The following is a 20,581-nucleotide window of genomic DNA, read 5'->3' on the forward strand; positions in this document are numbered from 1 at the left end:
GATAAGGATAATTTAATAGGATAGGATAATTTAATTATGAAGGAAATAAAAAATGACTAGTTTAGTGAATTGGGTTCGAGAGTGGTATTGTCACATGCTAAGATAAAGACATTGCAACAGAAAATCGAGTACAAATTAAAAAGTGCATGACTGTCACGTTGATGATGAAGTTGATGAGGATCTATTTTTGCAGTGGATCTATTAACAGCATACATTTATTAAACGTGCCAGCACCCAGGATAATGCAAAACTTCTGGTAGAATGAGCAGTGCACGCCTTGTGCATGGTATGCCAAGGTGATGGCATCCACTATCCAGTGGGCCATCATCTGCTTGGAGACAGCCTTTCCCTTCTGCTGGCCTACGTAACAGACAAAGAGCTGCTCTGAGGTCCTGAAGCTTTGTGTTCGGTCCACGTACAGTCGCAAAGCACGGACGGGACAGAGCAAAGCTAGGGCTGGGTCTGCCTCCTCCAGGGGCAGCACTTTCAAGTTCACCATGTTGTCACTGAAGGGAGTGGTGGAAACCTTGGGCACATAGCCGGAAGTGCAGCTCATGAGAGCTCGTTGGCTGCATTGAGCATACCTGGGATGTGAATGGCACGAAGCAACCTCAGATGCTTCTGACTCCAGAGGAGGAGATGGCAGGCGAGTTGAGACATTTGACCGGAGTGTAGACCACATATGGACCAATACGTGTTTGCTCTGTAATGGCTCAGTGCAAAACATACTGCTAGCAACTCAAGGCAGTTGAAGCCTCATACCATATGTCCCAGGAGCCTCTGAAATAATTTCAGTGGGGCTGCTGTCCTGCCTTTGAACAAATTCAAGCAGTTCAACATTGACCGAGCTCATTCCTCTGTGAGGCATGCTGTCTGTTCGATCGAATCCAGCTCCATCCCGAGAAAAGTGATCCTCTGCACAGAGGAGAGTTTGCTCTATTACCAGTTGACCCGAAGAGCCAACTGGCTGAGGTGACTGAGCACCAAGTCCCTGTGTTCGCACAACTGATCTTGTGACTGTGTTATTATCAGCCAGTCGGCAAGATACAGTAGTTGAGAATGCAAACGCTGTGTTCTTTTATAGGAACAAGGGTCGTCTTCATGACTTTCATGAAGATGCGGAAAGACAGGGACAGCCCGAAGAGAAGGACTTTGTACTGATATGCTCAGCCCTCGAACGCAAAGTGCAGGAACGGCCTGTGTCAAGGGAGAATCGGGACATGAAAGTACACATCCTTCTGGTCGATCACTGCAAACCAATCTTGGGGACGGACGCATTCGAGAATGCATCCCTGCGTTAACAATTTGAACAGTAGCTTGTGAAGGGATCGGTCCAAAGAGAGTCCAAACTGGTACGAGATTGTCCGTAACCCACCACCTTTCTTGGGTACAGTGAAGTAAGGGCTGTAGAACACCATCTTAATATTGGCTGGAGGGACCGGCTCTATCATGTCCTTCGCCAGTAAGACTGCGATCTCTGCCCACAAGACATGAGATATGAACTGGATGCCCCTGATCTTGGGGGGACGGCGGGTGAACTGAATCGCATAGCCGAGTCTGATGGTTCGAATGAGCCAGTGAGATGTGCTAGGAAGCGCTAGCCAGGCCCCCCAAAAAAACTAACAAGGGCCCGTGGCAGCCCGAAGCGGGGTAAGTGTGTGGTGCAACACTTACCTGGTTCCTCAGTTGGGCAGAGTGGACCGCCTGGCCCTTTTCCTGGGAACAGAGCTGCCCAGCCTGTCTCTGGGTCGCCCTTCTCAGGGGTGATGTTTCATTGACCGCTTAAACGGCGACTGAGACGGGTGGCGTCGTCTTCCTGCAGTGGTCACAGTAGAGCAGACTGTATCAAAATGCTTCTTTTTTCACATGGGGCCGACGTCCTTGGCGATGAGCAGGCTGAGAGGAAGCCCATGAGGGACTCTGGTAGCACGTTGGGGCAAGCTCTTGACCGCTTATGACTGCTGAGAACTGCTGAGCACAGTCCTCAGTGCTCAGCTAAGGTCTTGGCTGAGTCTGATGGAGTGACGAGTGATGAGCGACTGAGGTAGAAGCGGGGAGCTGGAGAAGTGAGGTGAAGCTGGTGTGAGTGAGAACAGAGGTGGAGCCGGAGGGAAGGAGGAACCCGATGGGAATGTTTGAATGTTGCGCTCCTATCGGACTTATGATAGCAACCTGAATCGTAACAAAGCACTGTTCGCCAGAGGAGATCTGGCCCCCTGACTAAGCCTGGTTTCTTCCAAGGTTTTTGTCTCCATTTTAACACCTATTTGCCACCTGTTTGCCAACCGTTTGCCACCTGATGTCACCTATTGGAGTTTGGGTTTCTTTCCGCTGTCGCCTTTGGCTTGCTTAGTTGGGGACACTTGACATTTAACTTGACATTTTATATTCAACAGTGCTTTGATCTGCCTGCATTGACACTATTCTTTTAGAGCTGCTGTGCAGCCAAAATTATATACCAGTTATCACTGTAAAGCTGCTTTGACACAATATTTTTATTCTAAGGGCAGAGGTACAAGGCACAGCCAAAGACCCAAAAGTCCATGGTGGATGTAGAGTGACGACTGACCAAGATGAAGCCAGAAGGACGAGGGAGCTGGTGGAGCTGAAAAGATGATGGTGCCAGGTGGAGCCGAAGGAGCAAAGCACCAAAGTGGAGATGACTGGTTGATGGGCTGTGGTAGAGCTGTACGTGGGATCGGAGGCAACGAAACCAGGAAGAAAACACCAGAAATTCTGGTAGCAAACTAAAAGTTCTTGAGAATGAAACCAAAACAATGACAAAACGTGGCAATGTCATCACTCACATTAAAACGCCAAGATAACAACTACAGTATAATGATGATTCACAATTTACTTGTTTATAAATGTACGTTAAGCAATAAAAATGTTTTTGCACAAATTACTAAAAAAAAAAAAAAAAAGATATATTTCCCTATATATAGAATTATGTTTTATGCAGTACTATACTATTTTTGCATTTCACCTGCTTTCCTGCCTTGTTAAATTAAACTGACTTACATATTGAATGGATGACTGATTGCCCTCTCAAAAAAAAAAACTGCCTTGACTAAAAGTTGTTTTATTGGCATATCGATCAGCAGCAGAATGAGATGAATGATTCAGCGAAACAGGACGTCATTGGTTCAGTAGGTCAAACCAAATGAAGTGCTCCTTCACAGTCTGCACTAAAATAATAGTACTTCGTGCCATAGCTGGTCTTTACAGGGAGGAGACAGCAGAGGTCACAGGCTTCAAAATGGACTTCTTCAGTGAAGGAGAAATATAAACAAGTGTATGAAAGTGAGCAAGAGTGATTTGTTCACTTAAAAGATTCATACAAAAGCACAGATTCTTTCACAAATTACATCACTATGTGTGATCAAGTAATCAGTGTAGTATGCAGCCCCCTCTGTTGGTGAAAATAATCACTACACAATTTAGCAGGCATGTTGGTTGGGCTTTTTTGCTGTGGATATGTGTGTATATGTGTATTGGGACATTTCCAGTCAACAACAAGACACCAATAAATGAAATGTCCCTGGAAAATGAAACATCTCTCAACCACTCTCACAATTTCTAGAATCTGTCATTGGAAAGCAATAATACATGCTGTTGTGAATAATAATTCAAAGAAGCATCTTTTCATAGGATAAGGACATGCACTCTCATAAGTAATTAAAAGACACCAGTGAGTCATCAGTGTATGTGCAAGAAAACATCACATCCTGTAACACTGACATGATGAAGATTTTAAACCGAGGACGAAAAAAAAAAAAAAAAAGCAAAACAATAACCAGTTTTCTCCAATGATTAAAATTAACAAATGAAAACATTATCTTCTAATGCCTCCTTAACATAACTCTGTATAGTGCTTTAACTCACTGTATTCCAGCAAAAGGAGGAAACCAACTCTATATTGCACTGAACACGTTAGCCATGAAATTGGATATTGTAGTATTTGTGGTATTGTGGTTGCATGTTCTGGAAGAAGTACTGTAACTTGTGAGCTCATGTTCTTTTGGACAAAACACTGAACACTGTAGCCTTAAGGGAACAGTACTGTTAAGGCCTGTTCACACCATGGATGATGACTATACTTTTGTTAATCTTAAATTTTAAAATCCATTCTAATTCTATGAGAATATGGAAGTTCTTACCACACCATCAACAACAATGACGAACCCACCCAACTTTAAAGACCATGAGCATTTAAAGTGGCAGACGACAGTGCGTGCTTATAATACACAAAACACCATTATAGTCATTATAGTTATCTTTATTGTACTTGGGGTGAACACGCCATAAGTCATGCAGGCATACATTTTGAGAAGTCTGGCTGAGGAAACAACAATAGACAGGATAAAATGTTGACGAACATAGGAAAACAATGATACTTCCTGTCTGAGAGCTCGTGCGTAACAGCACAAGCTTCTCAGTTCTTTTCAAATCCACTTTTGAAAAGGAGGTGGACCTTACCAATAAATATGCAACAACACCATTGCTCTATATAGTAAAAGATACTACCGAGGAAAGGAGTTCTCAGTTATGTTGCATTAAGTATCCTTGTCTCAGATGTTTCTCATACAATGTCTTGGGAGAAATAAAAATAGAAACAATACATCAATTGTTGACACACAGCGAGAGAATGGAGCTATAAAAGAAATGTGGATAACATCTCAGATCATTTGGCCTTGATGAATTTTGTTTAAGGTCATATAGAGCTCAGTGAGCATCAGCCCTCCCTTAAGAAAAATAAGTTTATTCAAGTGTGCTATAGTATACTTCTTTTAAACTAAAATTAAGTATACCGTCTACTTTTTATGTACTTCTCAGAAATATGTGTTATGTACTTTTATAAATATATAAAAATTGCACTTAAGTATACTTGACTTATACTGACAGAAAGGTCTAAGTATATTTGGACTATGCATATACTCAATCTTTAAACAAGATATACTTAAAAGTATAATTAAGTATCCTAAGTATACTTGTCTTGTAAAAGTAATTGTGTTTATTCTATTGATTGAAGCCTATTAAATGCTTTTTTTCCACAAAGTTTGACATACAGTCTTATAAACTTACAATGTTTGAAAATATTGATTTATAAAAAAAAAACATATGTTTTCTGTTATTAGTATACTTACTACATAAACCCCTGGTTTCACAGACAAGGCTTAAGCTAGTCCTAGACCAAAATGCATGTTCGAGCTGTTTTAACTGAAAATGGGACTTTTTCTAGTGTATGTTTATAAAAGTTACTTAAATATCCTAATTGAACTAAGGTCTAATCCTGGCTTAGGCTAAGCCCTGTCTGTGAAACCGGGACAAAGTATACTTAAAAACATATACTTTACTTAAGTATACTACATAAAATTAACTTCTTTTTCATAAAGGCTATAAAAAATCAATATGAGAATATAAATAAACCCTTTCTGTTCTTATAGAAAACCCTGTTATGTAACAGGAAAATTCATGCAATTGCAGCACTAGTGGATGACAAACTGCCTGTTTAAACAGAAGAATTGACCCATCATCTCCCACAGCCTTGAAACTAGGAATATATTTTGCCTTTTTAACAACCCATCACCATTACAGCATGAATACATTCTTCAACAACAGCAGGGCAAGGAGTAATTCCAAGTCCACAAACGGAGCCACAAATCCTTGTCATAAAAAGCCTGCTAGTGTGTGGTCTTGTAAACATAATCTGTGCTAATTGCACTGCAATTACAACTGAACATGAATTATGCATATTTTCATCATTTTGAAAGCCAATGGTGATGCGTTATGCACCTGCCATTGCAATTAAGTCACCATTAACTGTTTTTCTGTATCAAACATTTTAATAACATCGTTGCCTTGACTTGGCACAATCTTCTAAATTTTAAAACAACACTGACACAAGACAAAATGACATGATGTGAAACAATTAAAGAACAAAACAGATCAACACAGAAGGTACAGAACTCTAAATTTATTTACATTGATGTTGTCAAATAGTGACAAATTTAGGATCTAGTGTACATTCTATGTGGTACTAATTAATCAAATTAGAGTCTAATTTGTAAAAAAAATTAATAAATAAGCTTTCATGTATCAAAATAAGAGTGCTGCACAAAGTACTAATTCCATTATTTATTTATTTATTTATTTTTTTTGAAAGCAAGTGAAGAACCAAATATTGTGTGATAAGTGTAAAAAAGGAGTATAGAATATGAATGTGGAATGGAAACTGGGCTTTTACCAGAATGATGAGGAAAGAGGCCACTCGACACCACAGTTAATCTCTGATTCCCAGCATGCTTTGCTTGACTTGATGACTCAATTCTTTAAATAAAACCATTACATAACGCAAGCGAGGGAACAGTTTTAATCATAACCCCAAATTATCTGTGAGTCTGAGATTTCACTCCCTAATTTATATCTTTTGTGAGCATGAGCTTAAGCTGACCTGAGCTCTACCATCTGAGCTCTTCACTAGACTAAAACTCAAAGTAGCTTCATCAGCAGTTTAATTAGAAGTTGAGTGTGTAACTCATTTACACATCAACTACTAAAAATGAGAGTAAGCCAGCACTAGACATTAATCCACTGTTCAGGAAGAGAGCTTTACTCATTTACTCTTTATAATCTCATTTACCATTCCGATGCTTTCAGACTTACTTTCAAATACATGAAGAGTAGATATGCATGTCCCGATTTTGCCATGTTAGACATGTTTCTGTGTCAACATATTTTATTGATCCTGGAACAACATTCCTGTGCAAAAATTTAATCCTAACCATATTCCTAGCCCTAAACCTAACCCTACCCATAAATTATCCCTAAAATCAGAGGGAAAGCAAGGTTGTAAGCCTAAACTTGACATAAATTGTAAACCGTCCATCAAATTTGATTGGTTGATTGGAATGTTGTTGCAGGATCAAAAAAGATGTTGATCCAGGAACATGTTGTACTTGGTGAAATTAGGTGAAAAATGTGGATATCATCACAACAAAACCACTGACAACCACAAAAACCTCTATACAGGAGCAGTGTTTTCAGGCTGCTTCATTATGCAGCTGACCTACCTGTAACTATAAAGACCTTGATTAGCTTTCACAGGTGTCTTTGAGTGGGGTTGAAGGATTTCACAAGGAGAACCAGTAGCACTTTAGAATAATAGTCCATAATTAAAGAGGTAATTCACTGCTGGCAAGATTTGCTTTTAATTTAATTGGACTGTCTTTCTGAAAGGATATTTAAAACAAAAATGTGTGCTGCATGACTAGAGAAAACAAAGAAAAAGGGCTGTGGCGTTCCCTTTTGCCAAAAATATAGGACATAATAAACTGAGCTCAATCCATGTGTAGGAAACAGGAATACAAAAATGCAGAAGTCTAATCTGTAGTTTTAACAAAATCCCTGGAGCTGCCAAAAGTAAAAACAAAACACATCATGCGGGGAGACTTTTGATGACAAATAAATGGGGAGATCTTGGTGCAGGTACACATTGTTCATTTTACTACTGACATTGCAACAAGCTAGTTGAAAATCACAAAAGTTTCCCTTTAAAATGCAACTAGGAAGTAATGCAGGACAACTGAGTAGTGCTACAGTAACACTGCATTTACAGCTATTAACTAATATGGAAACAAGATTAACTAATCTTTAAGGGATATTGAATTTAGGACTGCTATAATTCCTTAATAGGTAATCAGTAATTATTGAATGAAATTTGCCTCATTAAGAACTATTAACTAACTACAGTGTAAAGTAATGCGACTGACACAGAGCTTCCATAACAAACCATGTTTTACTAGGTACTGCAGTGCATATACAAAGTGTCAAAATGGCAATACATTACATCTCCCCTCCTAAGCATGAAACAAAAAAACATGCTAACATAATCACTTTTTTATACATATACAGATACTACAAATATTAAACATTGCTGTTTTTTCTTCAGCTCTGGAATTTGCATACAACTTGCATATCCAAATAATAAAGAAATGTTAGCACATCTTTTATGCAACTAAGTCAATGACACAATCTATCACAACAATGAACTGTTGAACATCAACATCTCTAACTAGAAAGGATAAGTTACTAGCACATTACTTTCACAAGGCGTCTTTACCACGCCTTTCCCTGACTGAATTAAAGCCTGTCAGGAGGCTTCACAACTCTGCCTCATCTGGTAGTGTACTGCCCAGTTGACAACGTCTGCTTAGCAGTCCCGAGTTCTGTAGGTGATGCTTGGGATGAACTAGGATGCTCCACAGACTTTGGATGCTCGACACTCATTGGCTCTGATATCTCTGTCCATTGATCATTGTTATACCTGTGACGGGACTCATTGGCAGCTGCTGTGCTCTTGCGAATATGCTGAATGTTGTGATGGTACTCTCTACTTCCACAGTCAACAACATAGGATCTTGGGGCACAGTGTGATTTCAAAACAACTCCAGGAGACCATTTGTGACTGCCAGGAAGAGGAGGCATCCTTACTTCATCTCCAGGCTTCAGCGCAGCACGAGGGCCACTTGCCCTCTTGCGGTCGTAGTAAAACTTCTGAATGCTTTTGCTTTCGTCTAGTTGCCGTTAAACTTTAGGGGGTCGTACGCTGCTGGCATAAGCAGCAGACAGGCAGCAAGCAGGTCATTGTGGGGATGCCTACCCATCAGCAGCTGAGCTGGTAAAAAGCCTACTGACACTATTTTGTCATTCTGTAGTCAATCAGTGCAAGGTGTTTGTCTGGTGCCTTGCACCAAATTTTCTTAACAGCCTGGACTTTGTGCTCTGCCTCACTGTTGGGGTGTGGCATGTGTGGGGATGATGTTTTATGAATGATTCCATAAAATGAATCCATAAACTCATCTGCTGCATATTGTGGACCATTGTCTGTTCAAAGGATGGTGCGGATGCGATGTCTGCTGAACTGAGCCTTGAGCTTTTCTATGACAATGCATGACAATGTAAGTCTTTCAACTTATCCACTTCAATTAATTTTGAGTAGTAATCCACTAGCAGAACATAGTGGTTTCCTTCAAACTCAAACAGGTCAGAAGCCACTTCTTTGCATGGAAGATTAGGTGTTTCCTTTGGTTTACACGGTTGTCTAGGCAACCGGTTCGGAAAGTCTGCACACTTGCCACAGTTCTTCACCATTTGCTCGAACTCATACTCATACCAACTCACAAAACTCATACCTGGACAGTATAGGACCTCATGAGTTGTCTGCTTACTCTTCACTATTCTAAGTGAGAGTGATGTATAATCTTTAGCATGTTCTCGCATGGAAGGTGGTACAACTATACGCAGGCCTTTAAAGACAACTCCATCGGCAACGGTAAGTTGGCTTTGTGAGTCCCAAAATGGCTGTACTGCATCAGGCACAACATGCCTGTGGTCTGGCCAGCCTTGTTGGATTGTTTGTTGAAGACAGCTGAGCTCCTTTATGTGGTCCTGGAGTTCTGAATATTTTTGATCACTGACTGAAACAAAATCGAGCATAGAGACACACTTGAAACCTTCTCTCTCTGGCTTGTTTCTAGGTAACTGAACTCTGGACAGTGTGTCAGGCAGTTCCATGTGCTTCTCTCAACTGTACTTAACAGGCAGTTCATACCACTGCAGACGGAGGCACATTCTTTGTATGCACATGGGGGTAGAGAGCAGTGGCTTTCTGAAAATATCTTCCAAAGGCTTATGGTCATTGTACACTGTGACGTGGATTCTAAATATGTAATTGTGGAACTTGACACATGCATGAACTATTGAGAGCATCTCTTTCTCAATTTGTGCATAGCACATTTCTGTATCTGTCAGTGACCTGGATGAGAAAGCAACTGGATGACTGTCCTGTAGTAAGGCAGCACCGAGGCCATTGCTGCTGACATCGCAGAAGATCTCGACAGGCTTGGACGGATCAAAAAATTGTAGCTCAGGGGACTACGTGCATAGGTCCTTGAGTTTGTCAAAGGCTTGCTGTTGAGTTGGTTGTCATGCAAATTCAACATCAGTTTTCAGGAGCTGTCTTACAGGTGCATTGACTTCACTGAGGTTTGACAGGAATTTTGACAATCTAGGTAACGAAACCTAGGAAACAACGAACACCATCCTTATCTGTTGGTGTTGGCACGGACTTTACAGCCTCTATTTTCACTGAGTCTTCCTTCAGACCATCCAATGTTATCAGGTGTTCTACGCAGGGCACAGAAGATTGTTTGATGTGGCATTTGTCGAAGTTGATGCATCAAGCCGCATAACTAAGCCTAATGCTTCCGCTGTTGCACTACTGAGCACATTTTCTTAAGAAATGTCCACAATCTCAAATTTTGCTGATATCTCAGCATCCTTGTATTTAGTCAGAAGGTTAACCACAGCTATAGGTTTCAGCTTGTGATTAGAGTAAGACTCGATTAGAGCATTTTTAGCTCAGCATTGTGCAGAAGTGCTTGATAATTGCTTAAAGTCAATTTGTTATATTTTGCACCAGTATCAATTCTGAATGGCACCTTCTGAGACAGAATTTCATTGTCTGCTGTCCACTTACAGTATCATCACTGTGCTTGTCTGTTTGTGTGAGATTTATTCTCAGCATCTCCTAATCTTCTGTTTCTGATTGCTTCTGATCTTTCTGTTTACTGATCTTTTGTGGCATACTGCCACCCAGTGGTTTGGTTTGGGCAGACAGAGCCTTTTGCTGGACATTTTCCTTGATTCCACTTGTGTTGTGGGTCTTTGCCACAAATTGAACCGTTTTTTTGGTCGGTTTGCATGCATTTATTTCTGCACACATTTTATCAGATTTTTCTGATAGCTTTTCTTGTTTGCAGTTTGGTATTTTGCGTTCATCTTTACTAACTGCTGGGCGATTTCAATTGCTTTTGGTAGCATTAAATCTTCCCCTTTGTCTAACAGTCCCTTTTGGAAGTGCTGTTCTCTGACACCCACTATTATCGCATCGATCAACATATCATCTAGATTGCCATTCATTTCCTTTCTTCATCTGGCAATGATCGCTGTCTCATGTGCCTGGGCCGAAAGCATGCTGAGACAGTGTTCGTGGATGGTTCACGTCCTTACTCAGAGAACATGACCATGTCAACCCTGCGGTCATGTCTCTCCTTCCTCGTAAAGGCTAGAGTCCCCTCTGATGTTAACCAGCCCACTGCCTCTGCACAAAGCAGATCCGCAACTATGGTTAACACTCTGGGAGACCTGAGGGTTACAGTAGGAGTGCTTTCCCCGGGTCAGTCTTCATGGATCTCCCACTCCTCTAGTGTGTTGTGTGCCATAGAGCTGCTGGGTGATGGCATGGGTCCTTGTCACAGAGGACCCAGCATTTCATTTGGCACTCCGAGTGAGTATCAGATGTCAATAGCTGCATCGGAGAGCGGCTATTGTCCTCTGGAGAGGAAGATGAGGATAAGCTTCCCCCTTTGGGCATGGTCGCTCATGCCGAGTTGGATGCAGAGTTGACGGCCGTCGTGGGCATCAGACTCGAGTGTCCACCTTGTCCTGAGCACTCACGGTTGGATGATTGGTCCACTGTGACTTTGCTTTTCTACAGGCTGGAGTGCCCTTAGAACAAGTGTCCAGGCACATTGTTGTTACATCAAGAGGGTGGAGGACTTTCAGGCATTTTCAGTCAATGAATCATGCCTTGAGTTCATGCCCAAAGTTCCCAACACTCCCTTCTGGGACCAGGTGGTGAACTTGCAAGTGCTGCTCCCGCAGGAGGCAGACCCAGCCCTTGCATCACTGTGGATAGAGGATGCCATCACCTTGGCGTACCATTTCCAAGGTGTGCTATACCCCCTTGGAGTGAGGGCTCACTCAACTCAGAGTGATGTGTCCTCCTCTTTGGCAGCCATCTGCAGAGCTGCGGACTGGATGACACCTGATACTAGTGCCTTCTTTGCTCTCCAGGTGAGATCTATTTGGTTCCTTCTTGTCTGTAAAGCACTTTGAATTGCATTAATTTGTATAGAAAAGTGCTATATAAATAAAATTTGCTTGATTGCTTGCTTCTCAACTTGGCGTAACCTGGATTGAGTTTTCTCCGAGCATCCTTCGGCAGTCAGACCTGGCAGAGGCGTCCAATGCCTGGTCCAGCACTTGAGATGCATGTCTAGTTGGTACTGGTCTAGCTGCCACATATGTTGTGATTCCCCCTTGGTAATCCCATATGCATATTTTTCCATGGTACAGTTTTCCTGTCTGTAATCGTGTGTCTTTCCCTGGGCAGATTCTGTTCTGCCCCATCTCTGCAACTGTAGTAGTTTCATCCCTGTCTAGGCAGGACCTACTGCAGAGATCTTTCCATATGTAGCACTGCCCCACGGGTCAGTCCATATGTGTATTTCCACATGCTCCTCCCTGCGGGTAGGATGTGGCCTCCATAAGGTCCCTCTTTATTGGACAAGGTACACTTCAGTGTTAACAATATTGGTCATGGCTGAAAACAAAACAAAACAAAACAAAACAATGGGAATAGAGAACCGAAGCACTCTTCCCATGAAGTAAACATACAAAAGGAACACCCGCTACAACCATCTCAGTGGTAAGCCCTGCCCCTTCCACCCCGTCGGCATGGAGGACTATTATTTTAGGCTTACATGGGGCATGCCTCATCTTGCCAGAATCTGCGTCTACAAAACACGTAACACAGTTCAGTGGTTGTGGCTTTTTCCACATGGAGGCCATTTGTCAGTCGACTAAACATTGTAGTGACTGATAAATAGGGAACATCTTGGTTACTGATGTAACCCTCGTTTCCTGATGGAGGAAACATAGATGTCATGTCCCTCCTGCCACAACCTTGAAACACCCCGCTGAATGGCCTGGATACCTGAATGAGTAGATGTGTGCTGCCATCTTATATACCCATATGTACGGGGAGTGGCTCGGCAGGCAAATTCCACTCGCCAATTCAATTGGCCATTTTTCTAAAACTCAGAGGTGATGGGGCTCCCAAGGGACACCCCATTGTCAGTTGACATAACGTCTCAGTTCCCTTCATCAGGAAATGAGAGTTACAACAGAAACCAAGGTGTTACTCTGCAGTGACTACTAGTGATCTTGACCATTATTTTAATGTGAAAAACGTTTTCACTTTTAAAATTGTGGTCCAGATCATTAGTAGTCACTGTAGAGTGACAAGGTAAAACTTGAGAAATTAGGTGAAGCTTATTATGGGTTTCACAAAGAATTATAGAATGGATTGTATGTTTATGAAAGCTTATATTTAATCTGTCCATTGTATAAATTGAATGTGTTTCTTTCAGAACACATGGATTAAACTGCTTGATTCATACTGATTACATTTACAATTTCTTTATGAACTTTTTGAAGCACCTAAGTTTTGGTTGCATGGGATTTCAATGGAGGGACAGCAATCTCTCAGGTGTGATTAAAAATATTGTCATATTTGTTTTGAATATGAACAAAAGTCTTATGGGTTTGGAATGACATGAGGTTCAGTAAATGATTCAGTGATTTCATTTTTGGGTGAACCATCCCTTTAACAGTAATAACTGAAGTGTTCATGTACTACCACTAATTTGTCCTGCATTATTTCCTCAAACAGAAACATTATTCCCAAAAAACAAAACAAAGCAAACACTAGATGATGCCAAAGAGGGTGGAACATTCCCACCTTACTTACCATGTTGACATGCAGTGGTCCAGATCCGGGTCTAAACAGCCTCCGTCTGTTGGATCCTGTGCTGCTGTTCCTCACACGGAGAATGCCTAACTTAGCCACTGTCTTAACTGTAGAACAGATTACTAGAATGAGTGTAAGGACCACTCCTTATAAAATTATATTAAAATTCATGCCACACATGAAACTGCTGTGAAAAATGTCATCACACTGACCTAAGAAAAGGGTGGTATTCCTGTGCAATTTTATGCTTTCATATTATTAATATTGCTCTATATATATATATATATATATATATATATATATATATATATATATATATATATATATATCTCAAAATGTTTGAGACTATATATATATATATATATATATATATATATATATATATATATATATATATATATATATATACATATATATAAATATATAGTCTCAAACATTTTGAAATTAATTCACTTGTAGAACACAATCTATTTCTGCTTATGTTTGTATATGAGTTTTGACATGCACTGTACCTGGAGGAGTGAGCACATGTGTCAGGGCAATGGGCTCTAGTGCAGAGAGAGTGGTTGGCAGCGGCAGTGAGCAACACCGCTGAAGCAGAGCTTTAAGTGGAGGATCTGCAGGTGACTGGCCTGGAGGGCGTGAGAGGGTCTGAAAATCACTGCATTAAGTCAGGTAACCCTTAAACAGCAACATATTACATTTTACTGCATACAAAGTGTCTCAGTTACCAATTGGCAAATACAATGTTTCATGTCAAGTAGTGGAGTGGGGTTAATCAAGAGAAGAACAGTATGTGAAAACATCTAACTGAGAATACAGTCAACAGTAAATCAATAATAAAATTACTTTTAGCTATTGTTCATACAGGCAGAACAATAGCTAAAGTTTTTTCCTATTCAACACAAATCTGTTGTGTTTTGGTCTTTTTGAGTTTAGTCTGAACAGGAAAACATGAGATCCTTTTGTACTAGCCCTCTGGAGGTGGTTTGAAATCTGATTAAAATAAGATTGCTTTCCTAGTGCATCTTAGTTTGAACAGTAAGACTGGATTTGATGTGTTTTTCTTATTATTCATCATGCAAAGTGTTGTTAATAGATCAGACGCTGCAACAAGAAGAACAGCACATACAGGTATTAAATGCATGTCTACATAGGAAAGGTTAGTGTGTAAAAGGCTACACAGTATGTAATATGTTTCCTTTAGCAAACAATTTAAGGTTTGCAAACCAACTATCCTCTCCAAAAATTCAGAGGGCGACATGTTCCCACCACTCAATGTTCCGTTGCTGCTCTATATCTCCTCTTAACTGTGGTGGCAGGATTAATGCCACCTTTTCCCTTTCATCATAAATGGATTCTGTCTTATTGGGACCTTACTTGTCCCACCCCTACACCTACTCCTACTCTTAAACATACTGAACCTGCTTATCAGTTTAGGTTTCTTTGAAGGTGCAGCCCATCCGATTAACGTGAGGACACTGCTTCTAGTTTAAATGCCTATTAAATTCACATTGGGCAGTTTATTTCCACTTTTCACATGTTTTCTTCATTTAAAACAAACACCTCTAAGTGCTGATATAAGAAGTGTGAGATTGGAGAAAGGCTGATTCGAACTCGGGTCAGTTGGGTCAAAATCTAAACCAAATGTCCTTACTCTCCACACCACTGTCCCAGTTACTGGCTTGATTTCTTTTGAAATTTTGTCTTATTCGAACAGACAATGGTGGATGGAGTTAATGTAAATAGTCACTATGCTACGAATATAATATTTAATAATTAGAATTTGTAATAATAATTTTAAAAATACAGTCACAATTTTACTTTTCATTTGGGCAGCATTTCCCAACCTTGTTCCTGGAGGCACACCAACCTCCCTTGTCTGACCCTTGTATTTCTGGGCTGCGTTACACTTATTCATGCCCTTCCCTTGCTAACTTCCTCCGTCTCTTTGGCTCGGATGTACATCATTGCTTACGTTGCATGAGTGCTCACTACTGGCACTACAGAACTGATTTATTATTTACATTCGTAACACTTTACAATAAGTTTCATTAGTTAACTACATTAGTTAACATGAACTAATAATGAACTGCACTTATACAGCATTTATTAATCTTTGTTAATTTCAACATTTACTAATACATGCTAGCAAACAATGAACAACTGTATTTTCATTAACCAACGTTAACAAAGATTAGTAAATACAGTAACAAATGTATTGCTCATGGTTAGTTTATGTTAGATAATACATTATCTAATGTTTTACTAATGAACCTTATTGTTACATATTTTTCTTTATGAATTTGTTTGATACACAATTCCATATGCCTATAGGTATGCTTGGGCTGTTGAAGAAAATATATGAATTACACAAATTAATACGCAACATTAATCCATCTCCTTTTGCTTTCCTGTTTTTACCTCAGGCGGCCCATCCCAAGGTAACTGGAGATTGTGTGAGCTCCAGTTTGGATCCAGACATACTTTAGATGATGCCATTTTTTGATGGACATACACAACAGCCAAATGTTATCCATAAATTGTAACCATTACAATCATAAGCTGTAATCATTGCCTTAACATAATGTTAAGGATAGAATAATTTTGTCTGTTAAACTGAATACATCCTTAACTAATGACATCTTAGTCTTTGAAACAGTCCCCTCTGACTGATAACAGCATACTATCTCTTTGTAATATTAAAACACACATTTTCTATTATTCTGTTGCAACGAGTTGAAGAACTGATTATGGCACTGGTAGATTTTTTTGACAAATCGGCTGAAATTTCATTTAAGGTCCAACCACATGTGAAAAAACACCATAATTTTCTCATTTCAGATTGAGAAACAATCTATCAAAATGTACATGAACTATACTGCCGTTATGAGAAAATAAACATCCATTGATAAAGTTGCATGCATGATGAACCTACTCAAGCTTGTTACTGTGACAACCACTGTTCAAATGCTAGCAAGTGACTGCAATCTGAACAGGAAAATATCTGTCTAATTGTAATTTGCAATTTAAACATTTAGTCTGAAAAGTTGGTCAATTTTAAGAAAAAAAAAAAAAAAAAAAAGGACCCCCCCAAAATTGTGATCAAAGGCAATGCAACACTCAACTAGAACAAACTAGACCTGTGATGACACATTACAAGGCTGGCACTGCTGTATTGACACAGGACTAGATGGAAATTAAAGGTATTTTACATTAGTCAGTTAGTAATCTAAAGTTACAAACAAACAAACAACTTTTATTTTTTACCTCTCTCTTTTGGAGTACAAAGACAAAGTAGGTGATTTTGCATGAGTTTTTTTTTTTTTTTTTTACTTAGATTAGGATTACAATTTAAAGCACATACTCTATATCAAGGATGGGCAACTGTCTTGCAGAGTTTAGCTCCATCATTAATCAGACAGGACTGAAAAGTCTAATCAAAAATTGTGTCTCATGTCCTCCGGAGGTTGCATTTATTAGCCATATATGTCATAAAAGACATCTTATTATATTTCAGAGAAGTAACCATTATAAAAATGACCATTATTCCTAGTGAAGCATAAATTGTTGTTTGGAATGTAGTGGTCAGTCTACTGAAATGAAGCAGTGGCTGACAAATGCAACCGCTGGAGGACACAGCCTTCGAAATGAGATACAGCTTTGGTTTTCAGGATTTCTTGGTATACAGGCAGGTGTTTGATTAAGGAAGGAACTAAATTCTGCAGGACAGAGGCCCTCCGGGACCAAAGTTGCCCATTTCTGCTCTAAATGAAACTGCTTCAATAGCCAGATCCATGCCATTGTTATGACAGCATTTGAAAATACATTTTTCATTGACAGCAAAATTAATTCGTTGTGCAGACAAGTTAGTAGTGCGTTGATAGCAATGTCAGCATGCTAGAACACAAGGTAATGAATGTCTGGCATGACAACATGATTGAGCAGTATTGGAATATTCTTCTTATGAAATCAAAAAGAAACCTTCTGTTTACTTCCTTAATAAACATTCATGGAAGTTTGTTTTCATAATATCTCAATAAAAAGTAATGATTTCTATAACTTTTTAGCTGACAACATCATTCCTTCTTGTTTTATCAATCCCTCCCTTCTATCTACCTGTCATAGAGACCACCTTTCACAATCCAGTCAGCTATCAATGGACAAAATGCTGCAGTATATTTTCATGTTGAATATCCCTTTCACCTGAAAATGTTACATTACAAAAATAATATTGGTTGTGAATGTCATTTCGGCTATTCAAAAAAGTCACAGTTAAAGCCAGCTTACATTACCTTGAATATGTCCTCCGGGCAGTTTCTTATTTCTTTCCTATATGTGCAAATATCTTGGTTTTCATCAACTGGTTTGATAGATAATTGATGTGGGACCAAAGAGTTTTCTTTTGGTGTTTCTGGTTCTTCATATTTTGGGTGGCTCTCAATGGTGGCAAGAGAGATGTGAGTTGAGCTGAGCTGAGACTGGGATTCATCAGAGTTATTACACAGGGAATTGCTATCTCTTGGAGAATCTGGGCATGTTCTCCAGGCCTTCAGCACCACAGGAGGAGAGCAATCCACCTTGTCACTGACAGTTGAGACCACCTTGCACATGTCAGTAGATAACATAGATTTACCATGAACTGAGGTATCGGCATTGTGCTCATTCCTGATTGGCATATTGTGGATGAGCTCTCCTGACTCATCTGTCTTTCTCAAATTAAGAGGCGACTGCTGTCCTTCAGGGGGGGAGAATGAGCGAGATGAGTTTCTCCATTTCATTGCTGTCTCGGCCACAGTGTTGAAAAATCGGAGGAGGCCTCGAAAATGGCTGCTTTTGCCATCAAGGCCTGTTTGTTCAGGTGCAGAGTTCAAATCTTTGACCAGCTCAAAGCTGACAGAGCCATAGTCGGAATCAATGGTTTTGTCCAGGGTATTCATTGACTCAAAACTACTCTCTGCCAACGTCTGACTTCCTTTTCCTTTGAGGGAAATTCTTCTTAAGTAATTCAAAACATCACCCCCCTTTGACCATCGTCTTCTTTGAGGTATCTTGAGGCTTTGCTTCACAAAGCAGGCTTCTTGTTCCATCAGAGATGAATTGTTGCAGTTTGAGAAGTTGGGATGAGATTTCTTTGTATACATGACTCTTTCTGACAACTTACACCCATTTTGGTTGCTAGCGGTGTCCTTGGTCTCCTGGTGGACATTCTCTGGGGTTGCAGCTGGGTCTATGTCGTCAAATGAACAGTAGAAATCTGCAGTGTGTCCTGCAAATGAATGTCTCTTGACTTTATTCTTAAACACATGCTTGAACTCTGAAGAAGGAGAGTCCTTGCACATATAAACATTATCTACCTCATCTTTCAGGTCAATGTCGAAATTGGCATCAGAAATCTTACCAGCTTTCCCTCTAAAAACAGATGGGGACTTTAATTTCTTGAAGGACCTTACTTTGTTTGTGATTGACAGTTTGAGAAAGGACGCTTCACCTGGGAGGATCACTGAGTGAGGTCGCCTGTCCAGGTCAGAGGTGGCCTTGCGGCGGTTTAGGATCCTCCAAATGGCCGCGGTCCTGGAGCGCCGGTTAGGTTCCTGTTTTTCTCTTCTGAGGGTCTGACAGGGAATAATGGAGTCTGAGGAACTGGACTCTGGAATCCATGAGATGTCAGTTTTGGTGTCTTCGTCAACTGAGACATTGAATACACTATTGACAAATCCGTTGGTAAGACTAGATTCTGACATGGGGCTGGTTGTGCTATCCATCCTCTCTCATTTTAAGACAAAATGTCAAGTGTCCAATTTTGGAAGAATCATTTTTGTCATCCTTGAGATAATCTGTTATAAAGCAAAAAATCACACAATATGGGAGATTTGTTTCTAATGTAGAGAAAACCAAGATTAATAATTCAACAAAATGCAAATGACCAATTTAACATTCTACATACAAATAACATTCTATATGTCCCCAGTAGTGTAAAAACCCCAAATGCCTAATAAATAAACATTAAAGACAAACAAGAATACTTTTCCACTTGTTCCAAATCCATGTTCACAATGAACTTAAATGTAGCAGCCTGTCTACCATAAATCATCTTTACTTTCTCTCCCTTTATATACTCACTCTTAATACAAATATGTATGCATCAAATTAGAAATATATTTAAATATAAAAAAAGTTTTCACAGTATTACTGTTTTTTTTTTCTGTATTGAGCCTTAGCGAGCATAAAAATCTTCTTTATAAAAAATCCTACTGACTTCAAATGTTTAAACTGTATACCAATATACAAGAAATAACGTACAACGTGAAGATTCCAAATTCTAATCCTGTAAGAATTTTCATAGTCAACTTATTCAAAAATGTAAACATTGTTATGAACCAACACATCAGGAAATTCATATTCTTTGATAAGAAAATGTATTTGGAAAAACTTACCAAATTAGAGTTCTCCGTTTGAATCAGAGTGTTTGTCTCATAAAGGAACAAAAAACATTCTGTGTGAATCCTTTAACATCAAAAATGGTTTTCCAAAATAATAATTTGGACAACTGCTAATCCACAGCATTCTTCAGAAATGGTCTAGGGTTTTTCTCAGCCTGATGCCCCACAGAGACCGAACAGACGCCACATACACACACGCCCAGTTCCTCTCATTAAGTTTGAAGTCATGATCCAGTTATTTTTGCCACTCTTGCACTGCAACTACAAAAACCGCTCTAAATGGAACACACTATTTGGCTGTGTCAGTCCTTTTTACATTTGTAGTGAAATGTTAATTTGAAATATTTTTTAACGTAATTCATTGCCACAGTAGTTTTGAATATGTTCGTTAATGCAGTGGTGAGCGTTGTAATGGTCTTAGTAAATTCGACACAATACATAAAAACGTAGGGTCAAAGTTTGATGGCCTATTTTAAACACT

At 39.7% G+C, this 20,581-nt stretch overlaps 1 protein-coding gene across 1 annotated transcript in view; it reads right to left on the reverse strand.

Annotated features, from left to right (window-relative positions):
- Positions 1-20,581, reverse strand: part of arhgef9b (Cdc42 guanine nucleotide exchange factor (GEF) 9b) — a 94,607-nt gene extending 74,026 nt beyond the window's left edge. The window contains 4 exon segments of the mRNA XM_067390944.1: positions 13,658-13,764; positions 14,170-14,308; positions 17,953-19,494; positions 20,095-20,581. Coding sequence (XP_067247045.1) covers positions 13,658-13,764; positions 14,170-14,308; positions 17,953-19,422 — 1,716 coding nt within the window. The 5' untranslated portion in view covers positions 19,423-19,494; positions 20,095-20,581.

This window comes from Chanodichthys erythropterus, chromosome 1, assembly GCF_024489055.1.
Source record: "Chanodichthys erythropterus isolate Z2021 chromosome 1, ASM2448905v1, whole genome shotgun sequence".
Classification (NCBI taxonomy): domain Eukaryota; kingdom Metazoa; phylum Chordata; class Actinopteri; order Cypriniformes; family Xenocyprididae; genus Chanodichthys; species Chanodichthys erythropterus.